Here is a 22,500-nt window from a genome sequence, read left to right as displayed (position 1 = left end):
AGGCACGGAAAAATGCATTGTTTGCAGGCAAGAAAGTAACGGAGTGAGGCAGCTTCCCCCCCCCCCCCCCCCCCAAAACCCTGCTGCTCTGACTCATGAAATTAGAATTGAATGGGACAACTCTGCTGAGGTCTGCGCTCAGGAGCAGGATGCAACACGATCCTCCCCAGACCCTGGGAGACAGTTTTCCTCAGGTGAGCCAAGGGCTCGCTGGGTTGAGTAATGTTCCTTGTGCTGAAGCTTCTGCAAGGTGAAGTTTGGGGTTTAACACACTGGGACCTGAGCAAAAAGTCATCTCCCCTCATTGGGGGGGGAAATTGAGAAATTAGGTAGCATGGCTTCCAAAGGCAGTGAGTAATTCCTTTTTCCAAAATAACTTCAAGCTATTACATTAAAGAGTATTATGAGACTTATAAAATATCTCATTAAAAAGATGCCTGAAATGATTGCTCTTTTTTTGAATCTTCTTGTTAAGCTCAGGGTTCAAATGCTCCCTGTGAAGTGAGGGGTTTTTGTCACTTTTTTTTCCACACCCCCCCCCCCCCCCCCCATATTGAACCAGCAGTTTCCACATCATTTCTGGCTCTCCAGGATTTTCTGTGGAAGGGGATTCACCCCCTTTCCTTCCAGCTCTCTCCCATCCCCTTCTTCAATCCGCTGAGATCCTTCAGTCCCTGAGGAAGATGTTTCTAAACTTGCCTTTCCCCCTTCATCTTGGGCTCTTGGGATTCTGGGATTCACCCCAGGGACCCCTTCTCTTGTGTCCATGGAGAGCTGGACACAGGCTACAAGAGAACCCCTTGAGCCCCCCCGAAATATTTCTGTGAACCAGACCCTGCCCACCTCAGCCAGGAGTGTGTCAGATAAAATAGTAGGACCAGGCAGAGAGACAAAACCCCAAAGCAGCTAAATCACAAAGCTCCCCAAAATCAGCTGCATGAGCAGTAAGTGAGGGAGCTTAATCCCAAATGAGAGGCTCAGGGGCATGTGCTGCATCTCCGAGCTTGTTTCTGTTGATGAGCTTCCAACTGCTGTTTGCTCTGTCTGGAAATTGAAAGAAACTCTGTAGAAGGGGTTGGGTGTTTGGTTTGGGGTTTGTTTGTTGTTTTGTTTTGTTTTGTTTTGTTTTTCTCGTTGCTGTTGTGGGTTTTTTTGTTGATGGTGGGGGATTTTTTGTTTGTTTGTTTGTTGTTTTTTTGTTTGTTTGTTTTTTTCCTTTCTCGTTGCCATCAGAGCACTCCAGCACTCGAAACTCTCCTCCTCTCCTGCAAGAATCCCTCTCGCTGCCTCTTGCCAACAGCCGTGAGTCACCCCCAACCTTGGGGCGTCAATCGGAGCTGATCCTTGGTTGGGGTTTTTGGGAGCACCCTCAGCCAGTCGGGCGGTAGCAAGGGGGTGCTCTCACCTCGGGAGTGTAGATGTGGCAAGCTCCTGGCTGCAGGAAACCGGGAATTTCACCGGGAAAACTGCACTCCATCTTTTCCCACCTCCTGGAGGGACCGACCCCGATGCCACCGGCTGAACCGTGGCAGGAAACCTCGATGACAATGCTGGATCAGAAGTGATCCCAGGAGGAGCAGTGGGGCTCTGCTGATCCTGAAAATCAATAAATTGTGTCACAACCAGGGCAGATGTGTGAGGATTTGCTTTCCTAAGCCCGCAGCTGTGAATCCCTGGATCCTGTGGCAGGCAAGGAGCCTGGCTTTGCCCTCCCAAAGAGCTATGCAAAGTCACACCTGGGAACCAGAGCTCAGCCTGCAGATGCTTTCATCTAAGCCAAGAGAAAGGATTCATGTTTAAGGCAGTCATTACCTCCCCAGCTCTTCTAGGAAAGCAGACAATGGTAATTAAGTGGAATATTCCAAAGGATTTGGAAGAGTAAACCCAATGACTGTTAGGCACTAAAAGAAGGGAAAATCTCACAACCTCTCCTGGCTCCTTGCTCGGTTTCCTGTCATCCAGGGTTTCCCTGCTTGGTCCCTGTCACTTGTGTGCCCTGTCCTGCTCAGGGGGAAGGATGCTGGCAGGGAGGGGATGGGTTTGGGAGGTCTGGAGGGTCCAGAGCAGAGGCAGGAGGAGCAGGGGCAGCTGAGATGTTTTGCCTGTCAGCTTTTGGACTCTGCTATTCACAGAACCCCAGACTGGTTTGGGTTCAAGGGACCTTAAAGCTCACCCAGTTCCAACACTCCCATGCCCAGGGACATCTCCCACCAGCCCAGGGAGCCTCAAGCCCCATCCAACCCCTTCAACACCTCCAGGGATGGGGCAGCCACAGCTTTCTTGGGCACCCAGGGGCTCAGCACCCTCATAGTGAAAATTTCCTCCTAATTCTTGGTTTTCAGTGCAGGCTGGAAGGGGGACAGACCTTTGCAGGTTAGCTAAGGTGAGGTTGTCATCAGCCATATGAATTCCTCACACCTCTGCTGTGTCATTCAGATGAGTGCAGAAATCCAGGTGACTCAGGACTTTTTTGTAACCTTCATTAATTTCTGGCCTTTCTGTCTGCAACCTCCACTGCAGCAACAGCCACCAAGGAGATGGGGTTTGTCCCCAGACTTTGCTCTTTCTTCCTGCAGCTCCTTTGAATTTCTGGGCCAAGGGAGATTGGATGCTCCTGTGCCTTGATGCATTTGGGTTTCAGTGAGGTTTCACCCAAGCTGGAAACTTGCTGGGCTGGTGTGGACTTGCTCTTCCCCACTGCACTGGGTTGGATAAAGCTGGAATGTTGAGAGGTCAGGGAAGAGCAAAGCGTCTGCCTCTTTGAAATGCAATAAGGTGTGAGTGTTTGTCTGAGGGCTGGGCTTCCCCTCCTCCCCTCCTGGTTTTTTTGGGGTTTTTTTATTCTTTGTTTTTTTTTCTTGGTTTTTTTTTTTAATGTTTTTTTTTTAATTTTTTCTTCTCCTTTTTGCACTGACAACTGACCAAAACACCCACACCAGTTGGTGGCTTGCTGTGCTCCAGCTCACTGAAACCCTTCCTCAATTTAGATCATCCTGATAACCTCCTCCTCCAGAGCCCTCTTCATGCTCAGTTTTGCTCTGTCTTTTTAAGAAAGCAAAAATTAAATACTGGTTTGGGCTATTTTGCCAAGCTTGTAGGGATAGGCAGTACTCTCCCATGGAAGAAAGGCTTTTGGTTTACCCCAACTATGTTAAGAAATGAAAGATGAGTAACGTTTTCATCACTTAACTGATAAAATCCCACCCTCCTCCTCCTCTTTTTTCCAATTGTTCAATTTTTTTGACAACTGATTTCAAGCTTTTCGTTGTCATTTTATCAGAACTTTGAAGCTTCTCCCCAAAATTAAAGCAAAAGCCCCTTCCAGCTGAGAGCTGGGAATATTTCATGCTACTGATTCTGTTTTAGAATAAGAAGATTTAAGAATAAATTAATTCCAATCCAGTTTTATTGGACATGTTGAAAAAAAGAGAGAGGAAGGAAAACACAGCATCATTCTCAACGAAGTATGAAAAGCTGCAATTTTCTTTTTTAATCATACTTTCACCTCAAAAGAGGCCACAAATGGGAGGCTAAAGGGGTAAATTCAGAGGGATTAATTTCAAAAAGGGAAAAGTAGGGTTTGGGCACGGGTGGGCCCTTGGGCTCCTGAATGCCTCATTTCCCCTGTGTCTGGCTGGAACTTGGCTTCGCTTCCCAGTTTTCCAGAGAAACCTTCCCATAGTGGAGACTCTGAAATCCCCTCAGGAGTGGGGTGGACCTGGCCCTTCAGGTGGTTTTCTCAGTATAATTTTCCCTGTCTCAGACTTTCACCCTGACTGCTGCTACCAAAACCCTGGGGAAGTCAGCAAGACTTGGGCTGTTGGATGATTTTGACATTTCTTGAGCTATTCCAAGCAAACCTAGGATGAGACAGGACAGGAGCTCATCCCAACTGCAACCTCTGATCTTACTTTTGAAGAACAATCTGCCTCAGTTATTATTTAGAATTTTTTAAAATCCTATCATTTAGGAAACAAACCCTTTTCCATGTGCTTTGGGCCAGTCCTTGATGACTGTTCTGACAAAATACACCCACGAGATGATTGGTGAGGTGCTGCTCTGGGTAAATATTCATTGGAGAAGGGAAAGGACAGGAATGGGAGAGGAGTTTTGGCTTCCTCTTAGATAAACTCATTGCAAGATGAACTGCCATGCCTGTGGGTGGTTATTTCAGGTATCTCAGATGCTCCCAACATCCTGCTCTGAACCTGACCAAACAGCTGCAGTGCTCAGCACATCTGGAACACAAATGTTATTCAAAGCTTGGCTGTGAACGGGGAGAAGGGGGATTTTCCATCACACTCAAGTGACTCAGAAATGGCTCCCGATGGGCTCTGTGCTCCCATAATTAGGGATATTTTAAAAGGGGTATTTGCAAAGCACTGCATGGGATCTGTCAGCAGCCTCCTGGGGTATTTCTACATAGCAGAAAAACAACCCACATCTCTGACAGAGATGATTTTCTTAACTTGTTTGATTCCTCCCAGCAGTGAAGGCAAAACAAGGTGAACTGAAGCTAAGTTGCCAGCCCATCCCTGGGCTTCTGTGGGTCAGAACTGAGCTAAAGCCCCAAGTTATTGCATCTTCACTGCTGTTTGATCTGTCTTAGCTGATGGCTGTCAGCTAGCCACAATTACACACAAGCTGCTCAGCCTCATTAAAAGCAGGCAAACAAAAACAATTCCCCATGCAGAAAATCACTCAGGCCCCCGTTTTTCTTTTAATCCTGTTTCAGGTACTTTGAGAGATCTGGTTAACACGTGCTCTGCTGCTTTTCTTGAGCTGTGATCCAAGTGTGAGGAGCAGGGAGAGAAGAGGGTGGAAGGATGGTGGTGGGCAGGATACAGGAGCAGTGTGGGGGTGATGGTTCTGGGAAGGGTTGGGTGTTGGTTTTACTCGGGCTCTGTAGCATTCTTCAGGCTTTGGCTTTTTATGCTCTTTTTGCTGGAGGAGGTTTTGGAGACGATTTTGACACCTGGGTTAGTGCCTTTTGCACTTCCAGAGCTGAAATTCCCTCCGATGGTGCTCAGACCACTGCCTCCTCCATATCCACCTCCGAGACCACCACCACCACCTCCAAGTCCAAGTCCTACTCCACTTCCAAAGCCATAACCTCCACCACCACCTCCAAGTCCAAGTCCTCCTCCACTTCCAAAGCCGTAACCTCCACCACCACCACCTCCTCCAAGACCGAAGCCACTTCCACCGCCTCCTCCGCTGAGGCTCAGTCCACCAAATCCTCCTCCTAACCCAGCTCCCCCACTCATGCCAGAGCTGGAGCTGATGACAGCTGTAAGAGAAAGCAACCAGAGGGTTGGACATCTGCTTTTGGCAGTCACCCAGATCAAGAAGCTCATCACCAGGACCCACAGGATCCCAACTCCCATCCCCTCCGCAAGCTGCTCATGCTGGTGAAAGGTTCGGAAGCCTCCCCCTTCCCCGGAGTGCTCGTGGCCTCTGCTCCCCTTGAGCCCAAAGCAGGACAAGCACGGTGATACTCACAGTAGCTGATGGGGTTGAGTCCCTCTCCACTCAGCCTGTTGGACCAAATAAAGAAGAAGTTAGAGCACAGCAAAGAGCACAGGCAGGGGGACCAAGTGTTGGCAGGGGCAATGCTAAGGTCACTTTTATTCCTGCAGGGATTTTGTTCCCACCTGCTCTCCTCCCCTTCCAGCAGCTTCCTGTAGGTTGCAATCTCGATGTCCAGGGCCAGCTTGACGTTCATCAGCTCCTGGTACTCCCGGAGCTGTCTGGCCATGTCAGCTTTGGCTTTCTGCAGGGCATCTTCCAGGTCAATCATCTTTGCTTTGGCATCTTTCAGGGCCATCTCCCCACGCTCCTCGGAGTCTCCAATGGCTGTTTGCAGGCTGGCACACTGTAAGAGGAGGGATTGGGCCTCCGAAAATGCTACTTTTCTTTTTGGGTAACAGTCATACAAGGAAGAAAACCACTCTGGCTGGGGTGGTAATGAACAAAAGTTGTGGCTGAGGTTATTCACCCACAGCTAACACTGCTGGAGTGGAAATGCCAGCCTGGCAAGGGTGATCTAACACCCAGCCCAGCGTGGTGCCCTTTGCAGGAGGAAATTCAACATGCTTAATGAGGTGCATCATGCTCTGTGGCTGCTAAAGTCCCTGATCAGCAAAGCAGGGCTGAGGTGCTAAGTGACCATGGGGAAGGCTCCACGGGCTCTTTTTTGCCAGTCCTACCTGATTCTTTGTGTTCTCAATCTCTGACCGGATCCTCTGGATCAGTCTGTTGAGCTCAGAGATTTCCCCCTTGGTGTTCCTCAGGTCATCCCCGTGCTTTCCAGCCGTGGCCTGCAGCTCCTCAAACTGAGGTTCAGAAGGAAGTGTAAACCATCTGAGATGTCCAGCTGGACAAGACATGACTCCAAGAGCCTCCCAGAGGCATTTTCCCCAGAAATGCAGCCACGGCACCCATGGGTCTATGCTCACCTTGGTTTGGTACCACGCCTCAGCCTCGGCCCGGCTCCTGTTGGCGATGTCCTCGTACTGAGCTTTGACTTCAGAGATGATGCTGCTGAGGTCCAAGTCCCGGTTGTTGTCCATGGACAGGATGACAGCAGTGTCAGACACCTGGGTGCTGAGCTGAGCCAGCTCCTGTGAGTAAGCAGAGAGGATTCTGTGCTCCCCAGTCCCACTGACAGGGGTGGTGGCAGTCACTGCCCAGGGGTGACAATGAGACAGAAGTCGGGGGGGGGGGTCTTGGGGTCTGTACCGCATCGTAGAGGGCTCGGAGGAAACTGAGTTCATCGGTTAGGGCATCCACCTTGGCCTCCAGCTCCACCTTATTCATGTAAGCAGCATCCACATCCTGGAAAAGAGCAACCAAGAGTCCGTCTGCAGCACCTGGGACCTTTTCTGTAGCTTGGCCAACCCTGGAAACGCGGCTGCCCCATCCTCACTGCTGCCTGGCTGCAGAAGCTGTGCTTGGTGCATCCTCCTGGGAGAGCACCAAGAGGACACCTCTTGGTGGGCAACAGAAGTGCTGGGTGTGGCTTTGTTAATGGATAAGGAAGGGGCTCCAGGGGATTCCTGGCACTGCTGACCATCTTTGTTTGTACATGGTCTGTTTTGGCCATACCTGTGTCTGCTGTGGGACAAGAATTCACTTCCATCCTCCAAGTCCCTGATTCCTTTCCCCCAAAACCACAACTCAAATGACAACTTTTGAAGGATGAGGATGGAGCTCCATAAGACCTCCCATCCCTTAAGGCTCCTCCAGCAGTGGTTATGGTTAGCTCAGTAGCCGTAACAGCCCCTGTCCCACTCACCTTCTTCAGCACCACAAATTCATTCTCTGCTGCTGTGCGCCGGTTGATTTCATCTTCGTATCTGCAGGGAGAAAGGGAGAGACCTCGGTGAGCAGCAAAGTTGTGTAGGTGGCACTGCAAAGATATCTGTGAGGGTTATGGCATTTCCAAAGCAACCTCCTGGAAACTACCCAGCTCCAATTTGTGAGAATCCCATTTCTAAAAAGGTTGAAACAACGTTTTGACATTATGCAGATGGAACAAGGAGAGTAAAGTTGGTTTAGGTGATTTTCCTTTGCCAGTGTCATCACAAGTTGTTGTGTCCTGGATAAATCTTCTGTTTTCTGAATGGAAAAATGTTGGTGGACATTTTCTCTGCTGCTGTCGAGGAAGACAGGGGTTCTGCAAGGGGAAGGCCCACATAGGAATAGTAAATTAGAGGGGAATTAGCACAGATTAGAGCACAGACTGCAGGTACTTTTTTTCCCTTTCCCTGTCGGAAGTCTGATGGATATTTCAGGCTAGCATTTGGCTTTCAGAAAGCTCAACAGAAGTGTGATTAATCCTACTGCCTAATGCTCAGATGCACCATTTGCATCCTGTCCCCCTGGATGTGCTGCTCACAGGCACTCACTTGTTCTTGAAATCCTCGACGAGGTCTTGCATGTTCTTCAGCTCCCCGTCCATGCGTCCCCTCTCGTTGAGCAGGTTGGCCAGCTGCCTTTTCAGGTTGTTGATGTAAGCCTCAAAGAGTGGGTCCAGGTTGTTCTTGCCTGAGCTGTTCTTTTGCCCCTGCTCCTGCAGGAGGGCCCATTTGGTCTCGAGCACCTTGTTCTGCTGCTCCAGGAAACGAACCTGAGCATTGGGAAGCCAAAGAGGGTTATCAGAAGGTACCTGTGAGCGTGCTGATGGCCAGTGATCAATAACTGAGACCAACACACGGCACAAACCAAGGAAATCCCAAGCCAAGAGTTTTAGATCCAGCTGGAAATGTCCTCCAGATTATCCAGGGCTCTGTCAGCCCATCCAGCAGCTACACAAACCTGCCCTCTGGGGACAGTTTTCCAATTTAATCCAGCAAGCCAGAGAGCAGTCATTAGAAAGTGTGGGCTCAGCCCTTTCCTCTCTTACTTTCTTTAACATCTTTTGGTTTTTCTTTCCTTGTATCAGACATTTAGCTTCACTGCAGGTGAAAAGACAAGTTGCCTGCATGTACTACGTATTCACTCCAGTAAAAGCCAAGGAAGGACTTGAGTCAATATAAAAAGGGCTTTAATTTGTAGGCAGTAAAGTAACGAGGACCAAGACGTCTGCTAGAGAGAGAGGGGTTAAGCAGCTGGATCTGATGAGTTAAGCACCTGAAACTGGCTGAACCCCTTTGAGCTAATATCTCTTATTTCTCAGGCACAGAACCTGGATCTAATCCTCTTATCAGGAGTCCCTAGTCTATTTTTCTGCCCTGTAGCTGTTTAGAAGATTGTTCTGATTTGATTATTGAAGAGATGCAGATAGGAAATATGCAACAGACCATAGGTCTATGAAGTCTTTTTTGGTTTTGGTTTTGGGTTTTTTTTTGTATCTCCCAGACTCCCTCTCCATCACAGTTACACAGCATTTGATGAATTCTCACCTTGTCAATGAAAGAAGCAAACTTGTTGTTGAGGGTCTTGATTTGCTCCTTCTCATCTTTCCGCACCTGGTGGATGTTTGGATCTATCTCCAGGTTCAGGGGTGCCAGGAGGCTCTGGTTTACAGTCACTTCTTGGATTGTACCGACTCCAGGTGCTCCACCACCAAACCCCCCTTGGCTTCTGCCACCACCCAGCCCTCCACTGAATCCTCCCAGTCCCCCTGCTCCACTAAAACCAAACCCTCCACCACCTCCTGCTCCACCACCGAAGCCCCCAGCACCTCCACCAAAGCCATATCCACCACCAAGACCAAGTCCAAGACCACCACCCACTCCACCACCACCACCACCACCTCCCAGGCCAGAGCCACCACAAGCTCCACTCCCAAAAGCAGTTCGGAAGCTGCTCCCAACACCAATGGATATCCTCTTGCTACCACCAAGGTTATAGAGGCTCCTGCTGCCAAAACCAGCACCGCTGCCACCACCTCCTCCGATGAGCCTTCCAAAACCACCTCCACCTCCTCCAGCTCGTGCCACGGACACTGAACTAAATCCAGCCCTGTTGCCACTTGGAATAATAGCTGAGGCAGTGCTGTAGGATCTGCCTCCCCCTCCTGCTCTCATGCTGTAGGTCTGGCGGTTCATTGCAGCAGCACCGGGGGGAGAAGCAGCAGGCAGAGTGCAGCTCTCTGATGGGAGGGAGCACGGGATGCCCCTTTTTATCCCCCTGGGGATCTGGGCTTGGTTGCATGGAAGTCCAGTGATCAATTTAGTGCCTTCATGGTTTTGACGTGCCAGGCAGCCAGCTGTCAGACTGAAACTTGTTAAACATTGATTGGGCTCCAACACACCTATTGGAGCCAGCACAGAGCTGCTCAGCTAGAAGAGTTATCTAACTCCCTGGTTTTTTGGCAGGAAGAGCTCAGCCTCACTGCAAAGCCTCTTTATGCTTGCAGAGTTGTATTATTGTAGTGCCTAGCTGTGAAGCAAGAAAAAAGATTTAAAGGTTGAAAAAATGAGGAACAGCCCCGTGGCTACCCCTGTGCTCTAAGCTGCAGAAGATCAGCATAAAGCTTAGTGGGGAGTCCTCTGAATTAACTGGAATGAAAGGCAGTGAGAAGAAAATGACTAATTCTGAGCAAAAAATATTTCACAGGGCTTCTTCACCTGAAGGCAGAGTGTGGGTGTGATGCTCAGGAAGCCTGACATCTCTTTCAGGGCTCTCATTTATCCATCCTGCCCATTCACAGCAGTTGTTCAGAGGCTGTTTGAGCTGACAGAATCACAGAATCATCAGAGCTGGAAGGGACCTCTAGAGATCATCCAGTCCAGCTCCCACTAAAGCAGGATCACCCGGAGCACATTACACAGGATTCAATCCAGGAAAGTTCTGAATCTCTCCAGAGAAGGAGACTCCACAACCTCCCTGGGCAGCTGCTCCAGCGCTGTCACCCTCATAGTAGGAAACTTTTTTCTCATATTTAAATGGAGCTTCCTGTGCTCCAGATTGTGCCTGTTGCCCCTCGTCCTGTCACTGGGAACTACTGAGAAGAGTCTGGCTCCATCTGCCTTGCACCAACCCTTTAGATACTTGTAGACAAGATCTCCCCTCAGCCTCCTCTTCTCCAGGCTAAATAAGAAGGTCCTGATCCATGATTCTCCCAGTGCAGAGAGGTCCCAAGCCACAATTTTCCTCTGAGACACTGCATCCAAATGTCACATCAAATTTTGGCCATTTCATATTAAATCTTTAGTCTATGAGAGGTTTCTGAGGTTTCCGTTTTAGAGACAGTGGCACCTTCAGAGGACAACTCCATCCCACCCAGAGGCTGTGGTTGCAATGTCTCCTGATGATGTCCGATACGTTTTCATCTTGATCTGGAAAAGCTTTTTAATGAAAGATACAGACTTTCTGAAAAACACTTTGCCTGGTTTGTGGAACTATATTATTTGCATGCAAACATTAAGATGTAGCCAGTCTTGAGTTACTAGCTCTTTACAACTGTGATTTCTTTTCAAGACCTTTGAACCTTTTAGTTCAAAATGTTGCCAAAAGCAAAGATGTAACCTGCATGAAAAATACTCCCACAAATTCTCCTTATTCTACTTCCTGGAGTCCTTGGGAAAAAGAGCAAATTCAGTAGGGTGTGGTGACATGTTCTGGCACCTCAGACTTGGTGGAATTGCAATGTTTTTTTATTATTATTATTTTGTTCTTTGTATTTAAAAGCTCGGGTTGGTTTCAGCAGAGCAGTGTCCTGGTGGCATTGCTCACGCTGCCTGCATGACTGGGGCTTAAACACATTTATAGGACAGGACTCTGCATGCCCTTGGAGATGCATTCGTGTGCCTCATTGCTATAAAACCATTAAGTATGAGCTAAAAATTCCACTGGCATCTCTGGAAGAAAAATTAAGCAGGTGCTTTGTGTGTTCTACTAAATTTAGAAGACCAACAACCTGATTATCCTTAGGGAGATGCTGCCAGGAAGGCTCAAACTGGGACAGTTGGGTCACTCAAGTAGAATTTCCTAGTGTGAAATTCCTGGTTGGTAGAGACCAGTTTGCTTCTCTTTGGAAAATGTTGGTCTGGTCTGGATCTGCCTGGGCTGTCCCTTGAAATTCATGAACATCTCTTGCCCTGGGTATTTGCATAAAATTCAAAGCCCGGGTGTGATGGGAAAATGAGATTGTCTTCATGCTTTCTTGACCCCAGTAAAGGCAGATTGTCCTGAAGCTGACAAACAGGTTCAGAACAGATTTTAGAGCTGAATGAACATAATGTGATTAAAGGTGGGGCTGCCAACAAGAAAGAGGGAATTGTCATTTTAGGCTCCCACACTCCTTTTCCTTCAGCCCACTGTCCACAAGGTATGTGAGTGATGCAAAGGCTGGGTGATAAATGCACCATTTCTTTACTGCCCTGGTTTCTTGTGTGGAGGAGCTGAGGTTTCTGGGCTGAAAAGGCAGATACTGCACTAATCATTTGGGATCAACTCCTCTAAACTACCAAGGGGCTTGTCCAGAGTGACACCGAGCAGGATTTGACCTCCAGACTGCTCAAAAAAACTTGCACCTCACCTTTTTTCTCCCAAATAGCCTGATCTACTTGAACATCTTCAAGCAGGCAGCAGAAAACAAGGGTTTTGCAATACTCAGGTGTTGAGAAGGACAGAGATGATTGAAGGTTTTCTCCCAGAAGCAGAAGAGCTGCTGGGCTGCTTTGGTACCCTGGGGAGCCAGCTTGTTATGGGTATGCAGGTATTGTTTTGCAGGGAGGTGATCAACATTCTTATGAGCTGCTGGGACACTGGGAGCTTCTCGTTTGGGTGTTTCTGGTTGTTATTTACATAGAAACAAGATGAAGTCCAAGTTGTATGCATTGAGAAAAGATGAAGATGACCATTTCAAAAAACATCCACTTTAGGCGGGTGGGACAAAAGGTCTGATCCACTTGGCTTTCACCACCCCCCCCCCCAAGCCCAGCCAGTGTTGCCATGGCATGTCATTTATTAAAAATTAATTAGTGACCTGCTGCCTACTGATGACATCCAACAAACCATCTTGCTTTCCATCCCAGGAATGCTGCAGATGTGGAGAACCTGAGACCACCTGGACACAGCCTCTGTGCTGGGAGAGAAGCAGAGGGAGGTGCTCAACCAGTGGGATCCAGTGGGGGGTTTCCATCCCCATCACACCCAGACTGAGCCTGGCAGGGTGGTGGAACTCATCCTCCAGCCCTGAAGAAGCTTGGGCAGAGGAGCTGTGAGTCTAAGAAGCAGAGTGGGACATCAGGGAATAAATTACAGGTCTCAAATCCTTGGTGTCTCTTTCTTGCATGGGATAAATTAACTGACCCACACCCTGTGCCAGTTCCAGACTGGGTCAGAAGAAACAGATTTCTCCAAATGGCCCTTCTCAGGGGCTTTCAGCTGCACCCAACAGAGCCATGGGAGGGAAGATGTTGGCAAGGCTGGTTGGTTTTCCTGGCATCCAGCTGTGATGAGTGCCAGCCCTTCCAAACCCTGTTATAGAGACCTTCAGTGAGTCCCCATCCCTCAGAAACTGGGGACCCCAGCAGAAGCCTGGAACACCTCTGCTGTGAAGACAGGCTGAGAGTTTTGGGGCTCTTCAGCCTGGAAAAGACAAGGCTCCAGGGAGACCTTAGAGCAGCCTTCCAGTCCACTGGAAAACTGAGGAGGGGCTTTTCACCACAGAAGGTAGTGCTAGGAGAAGGCGTTAGGGTTTTAAACTGAAAGAGAGGAGATTAGGTTAGATAACAGGAAGAAATTCTTCATCATGAGTGTAGAAAGACACTGTTTGCCCAGGGAGATTGTTGATGAGTCCTCCCTGGAGGTGTTCAAGGCCAGGATGGATGAAGCTCTTTGCACCCTGGTCTGGTGGGAAGTGTCCCTGCCCATGGAGGGGGGTTGAATCTTGATGATCTTTAAGGTTCCTTCCAACCCATCCCATCCCATCCCATCCCATCCCATCCCATCCCATCCCATCCCATCCCATCCCATCCTATCCAATCATTCTATGATTCTATGACACTAACAGAGCAAAGGGAGGGTGCAGCCTGATCCCACTTCAATCCCAGTCTCCTGAAATAGTGGGAGAGGTTTTTTCTGAAGTTCTCACTGATTTCCTTAAACAAGGGCTTGGCTGATTTTTTGTTCTGCCTCCACAAACCCCAGACAGCGTCTGAGACCTCAAGTGAGCTGCACATCCCACGAGCAGTCAAACATCCAGCTTAACACTGAATTTCCAGACTTCCCTGTGGTCACACTGATCTCTGGATGGAATAAAGAGATGCAAAAGCACATCAGGAAGGGGAGCAGACAAAGGCTCAAAAAAAAAAAAAAAAAATAGACTTGTTAAAGCTCCACTTCTTGTGCATTACCAACCCCATCCTTTTGGAGATTCAATGTTTGAGAAAATATCTGTGCTCTTATAATCTCAGGGAGGGAAATAAAACCCATGAAGCAAAGCGTGAATTATGCATGTAGTTTATTGAAGGTACAGCTGCAAGTCTGGAGTAAGCGAAGGTTTAATCAACTCTGTTCACTTACACATTAAAAGCATTAAATCCGCCTGTCTGGTGCACACACAGGGAAAACAACGCATGCATTTAGCTACAGAAATATAAGGTGCTCATCAGTGTGTAATTAAAATCTGCTCTACCAAACCTGGTGTAGCAACTTGGACCGATTTACATAACCATTACCAGCCCTCTCATAAACAGGAAAAATTGGATTTTCTGCTGTCATTAAAGAAGTTAAATAATAGCCACAGCTCCATCTCGGACAATTAAAACGTGGCTTCTCTTTCTGAAGTTGGGATGACCAAATTTTTCATCCCTTTTGCAATAGCTTTATTAAGGGAAAAAGAAAAACCAACAAAAAACTGCTGAAAGGGGGTCAGGCAGAGAATGATTTTAGAGCCAAGATGACATGTGAAGACATGTTTGGCCTCTCACCTCTCTGTGACTGTAGAGGGTCAGTTCCCCCCCAAGAAGATGCAAGAGAAGGTGGGTTTTAGTCATGCAAAGAGTTTCTGGCAGAGCAACTATCCTAGCTGTGTGTGCACGGGCAGCGCATGGTTGTGTGATCCCTATAGCTGTCAGAAGGAAGGGGAATACTGTTTTATTGCAGAAATGCTGATTATTTTAAAACAGGACGTGTGGCTGACCTCTGGACTCTACCGGGTTGTTCTGACCACACGGACAGCTGTGCTGTACCGACTCCCAGTGCTGCAGACCCCCGGCCCGGGGATGATGATGGCTCCAGGGTTGCACTGCTCCACGCCGGCGCAGACGACGTTGCCCAGGTTGCCCATGCCCGTGGCACACTGCATGCCCTCCACCCCTGAGATGACTTCTCTGCCCACGCAGCTGACCGTGCTCCTTGCCCCAAACCCACCCCCCACCTTGGGGAGGCAATCCACGCTGCGGGTGCTAAAGGCAGCCCCTGGGAAGGAGGTGACCACCCCCAGCCCCATGCCGGCCCCTCCTGGCTTGACTGGACATTTGCCTCCCATTCCAGATAGGGATCTGCACTCCCCGACGGTGCCACCGCCGCTGACCACGGCTGTGGGAGAAAAACAGGCTCTGTCACTCCCCAGGCAGCTCAAACCCAGCTTGTAAAGGAAGTTAAAAGTCTAAAAGACTTGTAAGGAAATGAAGGGAAACTTCGTTAACTTACCGACACTCACAGGGTTGCCGGTACATATCCTGTTAAGAAAAGAAAAGTCTTAAAGATGCATTTAGAGAAATATTACTCAAACAGGGAAGCATCTGGAGGTGCTGCCCAGCTCTTGACTCCATAGAAACCCTGCGGGTACATGAGATTTTCTGTGTGCCCATATGTGAGGTGCTGGTCCAAACTATCCCCCCCACCACCTCCTCCTCATTCAAGCACTGCAGGGTTGGATTCCCAAATCCCAAAGGAACCTTAATATCCCATCATCTTTTTGTGCTGCAAGAGGCAGATCTGACTGCAGGGTGCTCCTTGTACTGTCATCCAGATGCCTCAAGAGCATGAGAAGGAACCAGGAGCAATGCTCCCCTCTGCACCTCTGGGGAGCTACCTCCCTCCACCCAGCATTTCTTGCTGTCTCTCTCCTCTGTTGGGTTTTGCAAACCAGGGGTGTTCCTACCTGCTCTCTTCTCCCTCCAGCAGTGTCCTGTATGTGGCAATCTCGATGTCCAGGGCCAGCTTGACGTTCAGCAACTCCTGGTAGTCTCTCAGCAAACATGCCATCTTGTCCTTGGCTTGCTGCAGTGCAGTCTGCAGGTCAACCAGTTTCTGGCGGGCATCTTTCAGGGCACAGTCACCCCTCTGCTCAGCATCACAGATGGCCGTCTGCAGGGCTGAGATCTGGGGACAGGGACAGGCAAGGGGGTGAGCAGTGGGGATATTAGGAGGCATCTCCCCAGGGTTGCTTGTGTAACGCCTTGTTTCTAAACTAGGAAGGGCCAGAGAGCCTGGGCTGAGCCTGGACACATGTGAGGATCAAGATATTTGGGATGGAGGGGACCTGTTGGCTGCTGGCTGGTAGAAAGAACACAGCAAACACTGTTATAGCCAAACCATCAAGTTTCTGCTTATTTGCTAAGGGAGGAATTAATCTGCTTCTTTGTGTATCGACAGCAGATGAGAGGCTACAAACCCTCCTGGGGTGGAGGTCCCTGCAGCTCTGCAGAGTGGGAGATGGTGAGGACAAAGCCCTTTGCTGGAGAAGCTGCAAACCCAGCTGCCCATGCAGCATTCTGCCCCTCATCCTACCTGTTTCTTGACGTTATCCGACTCACACTGCAGCTTCTGGATCATCCGGTTCAGCTCAGCTATCTCACTCTGGTTGTTTTTCAGGTCATCACAGAACTTGCCCCTGCTGCTGTGGAGCTCCTCCAGCTGTTGCACAGGAAGAAGATGACATTAATGTGACTGAGTCGCCCCTTCCAGGAGAGCTGGTGACTCTCCCAAGCCACACTGGTGTTGGTGCTCCTGGGGATGCACCCAGACATGACCTCAACCCAGACAGCTCAACTGTTCTGAGCAGGTCCTGAGCGTTTGCCCTTTGGGAACTGGGTGGTGGTTCTGATGACTGAGCACAGAGGAGACCTCTCTGAAGCAACACTCTGCTCTGGTTTTACAGAAAAGTCTTACACTGCCATTTTAAGGTTGGGGAAGTGGTGGCATGACCTTCTTTAGCAAACTACAGTGCGTGCAGTTGCATCATGGAAGACAGGAATTGTCCTCAGTTTTCTTGGCCAATGTATCCCATCTGTGCTGATGCTTTGCATACTCACTCTGGTTTGGTAGAAAGCCTCCACTTCAGCTTTGCTCTTCTGGGCAATCTCCTCGTAGCAGCACTCAACACTTTTGATGATGCCCTCCATGTCCAGGTCCCGGCTGTTGTCCATTTGCACAATGACAGAGGTGTCACACAGCTGGCAATCCAGCTGAGCTCTCTCCTGCAAAACCCATCACATGTCAGTCCCTGTCCCTCCACCAGCCCAAACCAGGCACACAGGAGGGTCTGGTGTGATGGTGAAGGTCTGGGGGAGGTTCTGCTAACACCTAACTGGAGTTCTCCAGGTGGCTGAGTGGTTTCCAGCCAAAGGTGGCAGCTGGGGACAGTTTTAGTGGGACGTTATGGGATTGCTGTGTGCAGGTCCCTAAGGAGGGGTGGGGAATCCTGGTGGAGCAACCTGCTTGGTTGCAAACTCAGCATTTCTGGCTGCAACAGCAGTTTTCTGGGCCATGAATTGCTCCTGGGTGAGTGCTGGGTGAGTACTACAGAGTGCTGGGAGGTGTTTGGCTGGAAAAGGTGCAAATACTAAGTGTCCTCTGTCTGTTTTGTTAAAGAAACATCTTGCATTTTAAAGAAAGGTGTTGATTTCACCATTTTTTTCAATAAGGTAGCTAAAACATGAAGTCCTAAAACATAAATTCTGGAGAGGAAGATGTTCCAGATGTACCAGGTGTACCCAGGGATGGATTAAATTACAAGTTGAGAGGCTTTTCATGCAAAAGATCTCTTCCTTCTCAGCCAACACTTTAGGAGATGATCAAGAATGTTCTTTGCTCCCCAGGTGTGTGCAATGGTGTTGTTACTGAATTCATATCTAGATTTTGGGGGTGCCATTTCGGGATATTCAGAAGAGGCACCTTTCCTGCTTTTAGTTTCAGTTGATGGAGCTCAGGGGACAGCAGCTGTTGCATCGTCCCCGGGGCAGCAGGAAGGAGCCAGGAGCTCTTACCTCAGCATAGATGCACTTCAGGAACTCCAGCTGCTGCCTCAGGAGACCAACCCTCACCTCCAGCTCCTCCTTGGTCAGATAGAGACAATCCACATCCTGGAGCAACACCATGCATCAGGTGAGAAGAGGCAGAGAATAAAGGGCAAAGTCCATGTTTTCTGTTAGATTTGGAGGAGTCCTCACTATTTCTTGCTCTAAAACTATCAGAGGATCATATGAATCTCAGACTGGTTTGGGCAGGAAGAGACCCTGAAGGTCATCCAGTCCCAAGCCCCCTCCCATGAGTGGGGACACCTCCCACTAGACCAGGTTGCTCCAAGCCCCATCCAACCTCGTCTTGAACATTTCCAGGGATGGAGCACCTTGGCCAGGGTCTCACCACCCTCACAGGGAACAACTTCTTCCTAATGTCCAAGATAAATCCCTTTTGTTCCAGTCCAAAGCCATTCCCCTCATCCTACATGCAGAAAGTCCATCTGAGTTTGTGTTGCAGTTACTTACAACCTGGTAGAGGTTTTCCAGATTCATTCAGCTGCCTCTATTTTGGGGCTCCCTGGGGAGGACTCATGCAGTGCCACGGTGCCAGGACTCTCGTATTTCCCTCCCTGGCCCCATGCCCAGGTTCTGCCCACTTTCCTGCCACTCTCCTCTGCTCTTGTCACCATTGTCCCTGTGTCACTCACCTTCTTGAGAACCACGAACTCATTCTCTGCAGCCGTGCGTTTGTTGATCTCATCTTCATATCTGCAGGAGGAAAGGAAAGGAAAAGGGTGGGATCTGAGACCCAGGGGTCCTGTCCCCGCCACCCAAGCAGCCAATGCAGAACAGAAGAAGCATGATTAAACCCACAGCATCTCCCTATTTGCTTTGTACCTCCTTTTTAATTTTTGCTGTTTCTTTCCTCCCCACTGGGCTTTCTGCTCAGCAGTTTTAAATAGTTGATGCCAGCAGCATGGAGTGAGGTGGCAGTAAACCAGGCCAAACCACTAGAAATGCAAAACCCTCTACCTCAGCTGATGGCTGGGACTGCTTTTTCTAGCCCTGCTACTTTGGGTGATGTTTCTCTGAAGCATCCAGGACTCTGCTCAGAGTGTTTGTGGAGTCTTCTACAGCCAAAGTGCCCCAAGGGAGGTCAGGAGCTTGAGAAACCTTTGAAACTCCCAGGTGCAATGGGAAGCAAAGCCATTGCACCATAATGACCAAATAATTGAGACCTAGAAGAACTTTCACAAGATGATTTTATGACTCTGACCTCCTTGGTAGTGGCTCAGAGAGAAAAAAACTTCTGAGATGCTTGACTGTAAGATCTCTGGAGAAAGGAGGATTACTCCTTTCTCCTGGGCTGTGCACCACCAGCCACTGAGTGTCCTAGTTTGTGATGCAGCAGAGCACACAGGCAGCTGCTATGGAATATCTGCAACTTAGATTAAAAAAAAACAGTTCCCACATTCCCCCTGGGAGGGGCAATGAACCCCAATGGAGACAATGTGGGTAAAGCGTGGGATGGAGACAAATAGGCTGAGGGGTTTGTGGGATCAGATGGCACTGGGGACACAAGATTTAACACACTGGGGAGCCACAGGCATGGAAGAAGTGGAAGATCTGACCTGGGAAACCACAGTGGTGTGCAGGAGCATTAGGGAGAGGAAAAGTGGTTCCCTGTCCCTCTCCCTAGGGAAAGGCTGTGGTTAAAGAGCTCTCCCAGTCCATCACCACCATCTGAGGCACAGCAGTGGGACCCCAGAACAGAAATCCAGCCCAGCACTGGTGTGCCCAGCCCTGCTCCCTCCCAGTGCCCAATTTTTGGATCTAACAAGAGCAATGGGATTGGCTTCACTGCTTGGCCATCAAATGCTTGGGTCTGCAGTTTCCATCTGCACTTACTTGCACTTAAACTCTTGAACCAGGTCCCTGAGGCACCTCTCCTCATTTTCCAGCCTCTCTCTCTCCCCCAGCACACATTCCAGCTGCTTCCTCAGGTTGCAGATGAAGTTCTCAAAAACAGGCTCCAAGTTTCTCCTGGAAGCTGGGAGGACGTATTGCTGCAGCAACTCCCACTTGGTGGTCAGCACCTTGTTCTGCTGCTCCAGCAGCCGGACCTGGGGGAGGAAGAGATGGGAGAGTCACGAATCCCCCTCTTGTCCCAGGAAAAGGTGCTCTGGGTTTCCCTACTTCCAAAAGTAACAAATAAAAATAAAATCAGAAATGGCTGAGCGCTGATTTCTCACCAGCCTGGGTCAGGCCAACCTCTCTCAGCTAAACCTGGTCCCACAGAGGGCTCAGATCTCAAGCTGAGCAGGATCAGTGCCTTTGCTCTGCGTGGAAGCCAATCACTGATGTGACAAAAGCTCTACCAACCCCACCTCTTGCCCTGTGACACCTCACTGATGGAGCATCCACTGCCTCCCCTGATGGGCTGATTACAATAACGAGTCTATCGCAGCAGTAAAAGCTCCATCCAGGACCTCATTTGAATGCATCTGATTTAAACTCTACCCACAGATATTTTCCATGCCTTTCACTTCTAGATTAAAGAGCTCCCTCATACTTGGGAACCTGTATGGGTCATGAATAAGTCATTTTTCAAATGGGAGGAAGCAGAGTGGCTCCTCTTACATGGGTTTGGTTTTTCCAGCTGCAAAAAATGCTCACAAAGAAAATCAAGATCAGAGAGAGCAAAGGCGTCTCTGCTGTTTGAAAAATCATTTCCTATGATACATCTCTGGAGAGCAATGAAAACCTTTAGGCTGACTTAAGGTAGCATAAATAAAAATAACATCAATGAAACCACCAAATCATTTCATGGGCAGAGTGGAGGGACAGAGAAGTTGAAAGTGTTCATTTCATTTTAGCTAGGCATCTGTCTTTCTGCAGCTCCTTGATGAACTACACAAACTATTTTTTTAAAATGCAGAAGTCCTTTAGGGTTTATAGAGGTGTGATATCAATGTCAGATTATTCATTTGTAACAAAAGTTCCTGCTCTGCCTTTTCACATTTCCAAGTGTCCATCCCTTCTTTCACAGCTTTTGATTTACTGTAGCCCTGGAGCCACTCCTGATTTATTTACTCAGCAGTCTGGTGACCATCAAACCCTAAAATAGCCATGCACTTGCCCCACTGCAAGGCTTAAATCCAAAGTCCCCAGGTCAGGGCCACCACGGTCTATCAAAGACCATTGGAAGGTCAAGATGCCAACAGCAATGGCCACTGACATTGCCTTCCTGGAGACAATCCATCTACCAGAGCCTGGAGACACGAGCCACAGGGCCTGCAGGAGGGAAGTGGGGTCTCACCTTGTCAATGAAGCAGGCAAACTGGTTGTTGAGGTTCTTGATCTGCTCTTTCTCATGGGTCCGCACTTGGCACTCCTCGGGGTCGACCCCCACGCAGAGGGGTTTGAGGAGCTCCGGGTGGATGCTGACACCCCGAATCCCTTCGGATCTTCCTCCACCGACGCCGATGCTGCCGCCATAGCCCCCGATGGTCACTCCATCCCCAAGGCCTCTGTAGCCGCCCAGGCCCCCGTAGTTTCCGCAGTTGCCAAACCCCACGACCGTGCCCACGCCAAAGCGGCCCCCGCCGTAAGCCACCCCGCAACGTCCGACCCCGGGGCCGCCGTAGACCCCGCTGCGGCAGCTCCCGCCGAAGGAAATCCTTTGCCCTCTGCCCAGGTCGCAGACGCTCCGGCTGCTGAAGCCCCCGATGCCACATCTCCGTCCCACTGCCTGGCAGACGGAGGCCGAGCTGCCGCTGGCTCTGCCGAGGCCACAGACAGCAGAAGCGGAGGAGAAGCCCCTTCTTCCCATGAGGGAGCTGGAGGTGTAGCACTGTCGACTCATGGTGGTGGGGGGAGACGGGAGGAGAAGCGGTGGAAGAGCGAGAGAGGAGCAGGGAGCGAAAGAAGAACTCCTTTAGCTTCTCTGAGGCAGAGCCCTTCCCCTTATATACACTCCAGGAGGTGCCTCAGATGCAAAAATTTAATTTATCCACTGGGTTTGGCCTGCCTGGCAGCAAGGAATGGCTTCCAACATTTTCAACCCACAGCAAACACTTCTATCTCATACGAAATAATGTGGAAATTAAAATAAACTGCTTTGCTTGCAAGCTTCAGTTTCAGGACTTATATTTTACTTAATTAATCTGCTTCCTTATTGTGTAATTATAGTTTAGCAAAATAATTCAAGGGGTTTTTATTCATGGCTTGTTTACGGTTTGGTTTCACCACAGCGTTTAATTATGTTCCAGGGCCCTCTGCGAAATGTCGCGGCGATGCCGCCTCTTCCAGGGTCTCTCACCAGCTCCGGGCTGGCTCTTGAGCAATGAGCAGTGGCACCTGGGGAGCAGGAAGGTGTCACAGCACCCAGATTGTCACCAGAGTTCTCCTGAGCATTCACCTCTTCTCCTGGGCACGGCCACAGCTCTCGGAGGCCGCTCGGTTGCCGCCGCGTTTGTCCCACGGGGTTGGAGCTTTCCCGGAATGCACGAGGATGGAGCCAAGGAAAAATCCAGCCACGGGGAAGATGCTGTGGAAAACGGGGGGTGTGGATTCACACGAGGTTGAGGCATGGGTCCAGCTGCGGTTTCTTGTGCCCCTCAGACTCCACGGGATGGAAGAGGAGGCATTGCTGGGAAAGTCTTTGCTGCAGAGTGTGATTTCTTGCTGAATTCTGTGCCTGGGGAAGGTGATAACTGTGTCTGGTGTCCGGGTGTGATGTGACTGGTGCTGAGATAGCTGCAGATGCAACAAAGTGAGGAATGTTAGCCAGAGTGAGTTTTTATTCTTGTATTCCTGTGGCACAGCTATTTGGTAATAAATTATTCTAGCA

The 22,500-nt window shown here is 49.5% G+C and overlaps 2 protein-coding genes across 2 annotated transcripts; both read right to left on the bottom strand.

The window, feature by feature from the left end:
* Nucleotides 1-4,892: 4,892 nt before the first annotated feature.
* LOC103528994 (keratin, type II cytoskeletal 5) lies at nucleotides 4,893-9,554 on the bottom strand. Its single transcript, XM_008494406.2, has 9 exons — nucleotides 8,907-9,554; nucleotides 7,911-8,131; nucleotides 7,298-7,358; nucleotides 6,742-6,837; nucleotides 6,459-6,623; nucleotides 6,210-6,335; nucleotides 5,655-5,875; nucleotides 5,503-5,537; nucleotides 4,893-5,290 (listed from the first exon to the last, which is right to left on the bottom strand). Exons 1-9 carry the CDS (start codon nucleotides 9,552-9,554, stop codon nucleotides 4,893-4,895), a joined length of 1,971 nt encoding a protein of 656 aa, XP_008492628.2.
* A 5,054-nt stretch (nucleotides 9,555-14,608) lies between these two features.
* Nucleotides 14,609-21,513, bottom strand: LOC103528993 (keratin, type II cytoskeletal 4). Its single transcript, XM_008494405.2, has 9 exons — nucleotides 20,968-21,513; nucleotides 19,557-19,771; nucleotides 18,356-18,416; nucleotides 17,673-17,768; nucleotides 16,719-16,883; nucleotides 16,195-16,320; nucleotides 15,566-15,786; nucleotides 15,112-15,140; nucleotides 14,609-14,997 (listed from the first exon to the last, which is right to left on the bottom strand). The coding sequence occupies exons 1-9, from the start codon at nucleotides 21,511-21,513 to the stop codon at nucleotides 14,609-14,611; spliced, it is 1,848 nt and encodes a 615-aa protein (XP_008492627.2).
* Between the last annotated feature and the right edge of the window lie 987 nt (nucleotides 21,514-22,500).

The sequence above is a fragment of the Calypte anna genome, unplaced genomic scaffold (assembly GCF_003957555.1).
Source record: "Calypte anna isolate BGI_N300 unplaced genomic scaffold, bCalAnn1_v1.p scaffold_87_arrow_ctg1, whole genome shotgun sequence".
Lineage (NCBI taxonomy): Eukaryota > Metazoa > Chordata > Aves > Apodiformes > Trochilidae > Calypte > Calypte anna.
Note: the sequence above shows the minus strand (reverse complement) of the source record. Positions and strands in the feature narration are given on the sequence as shown.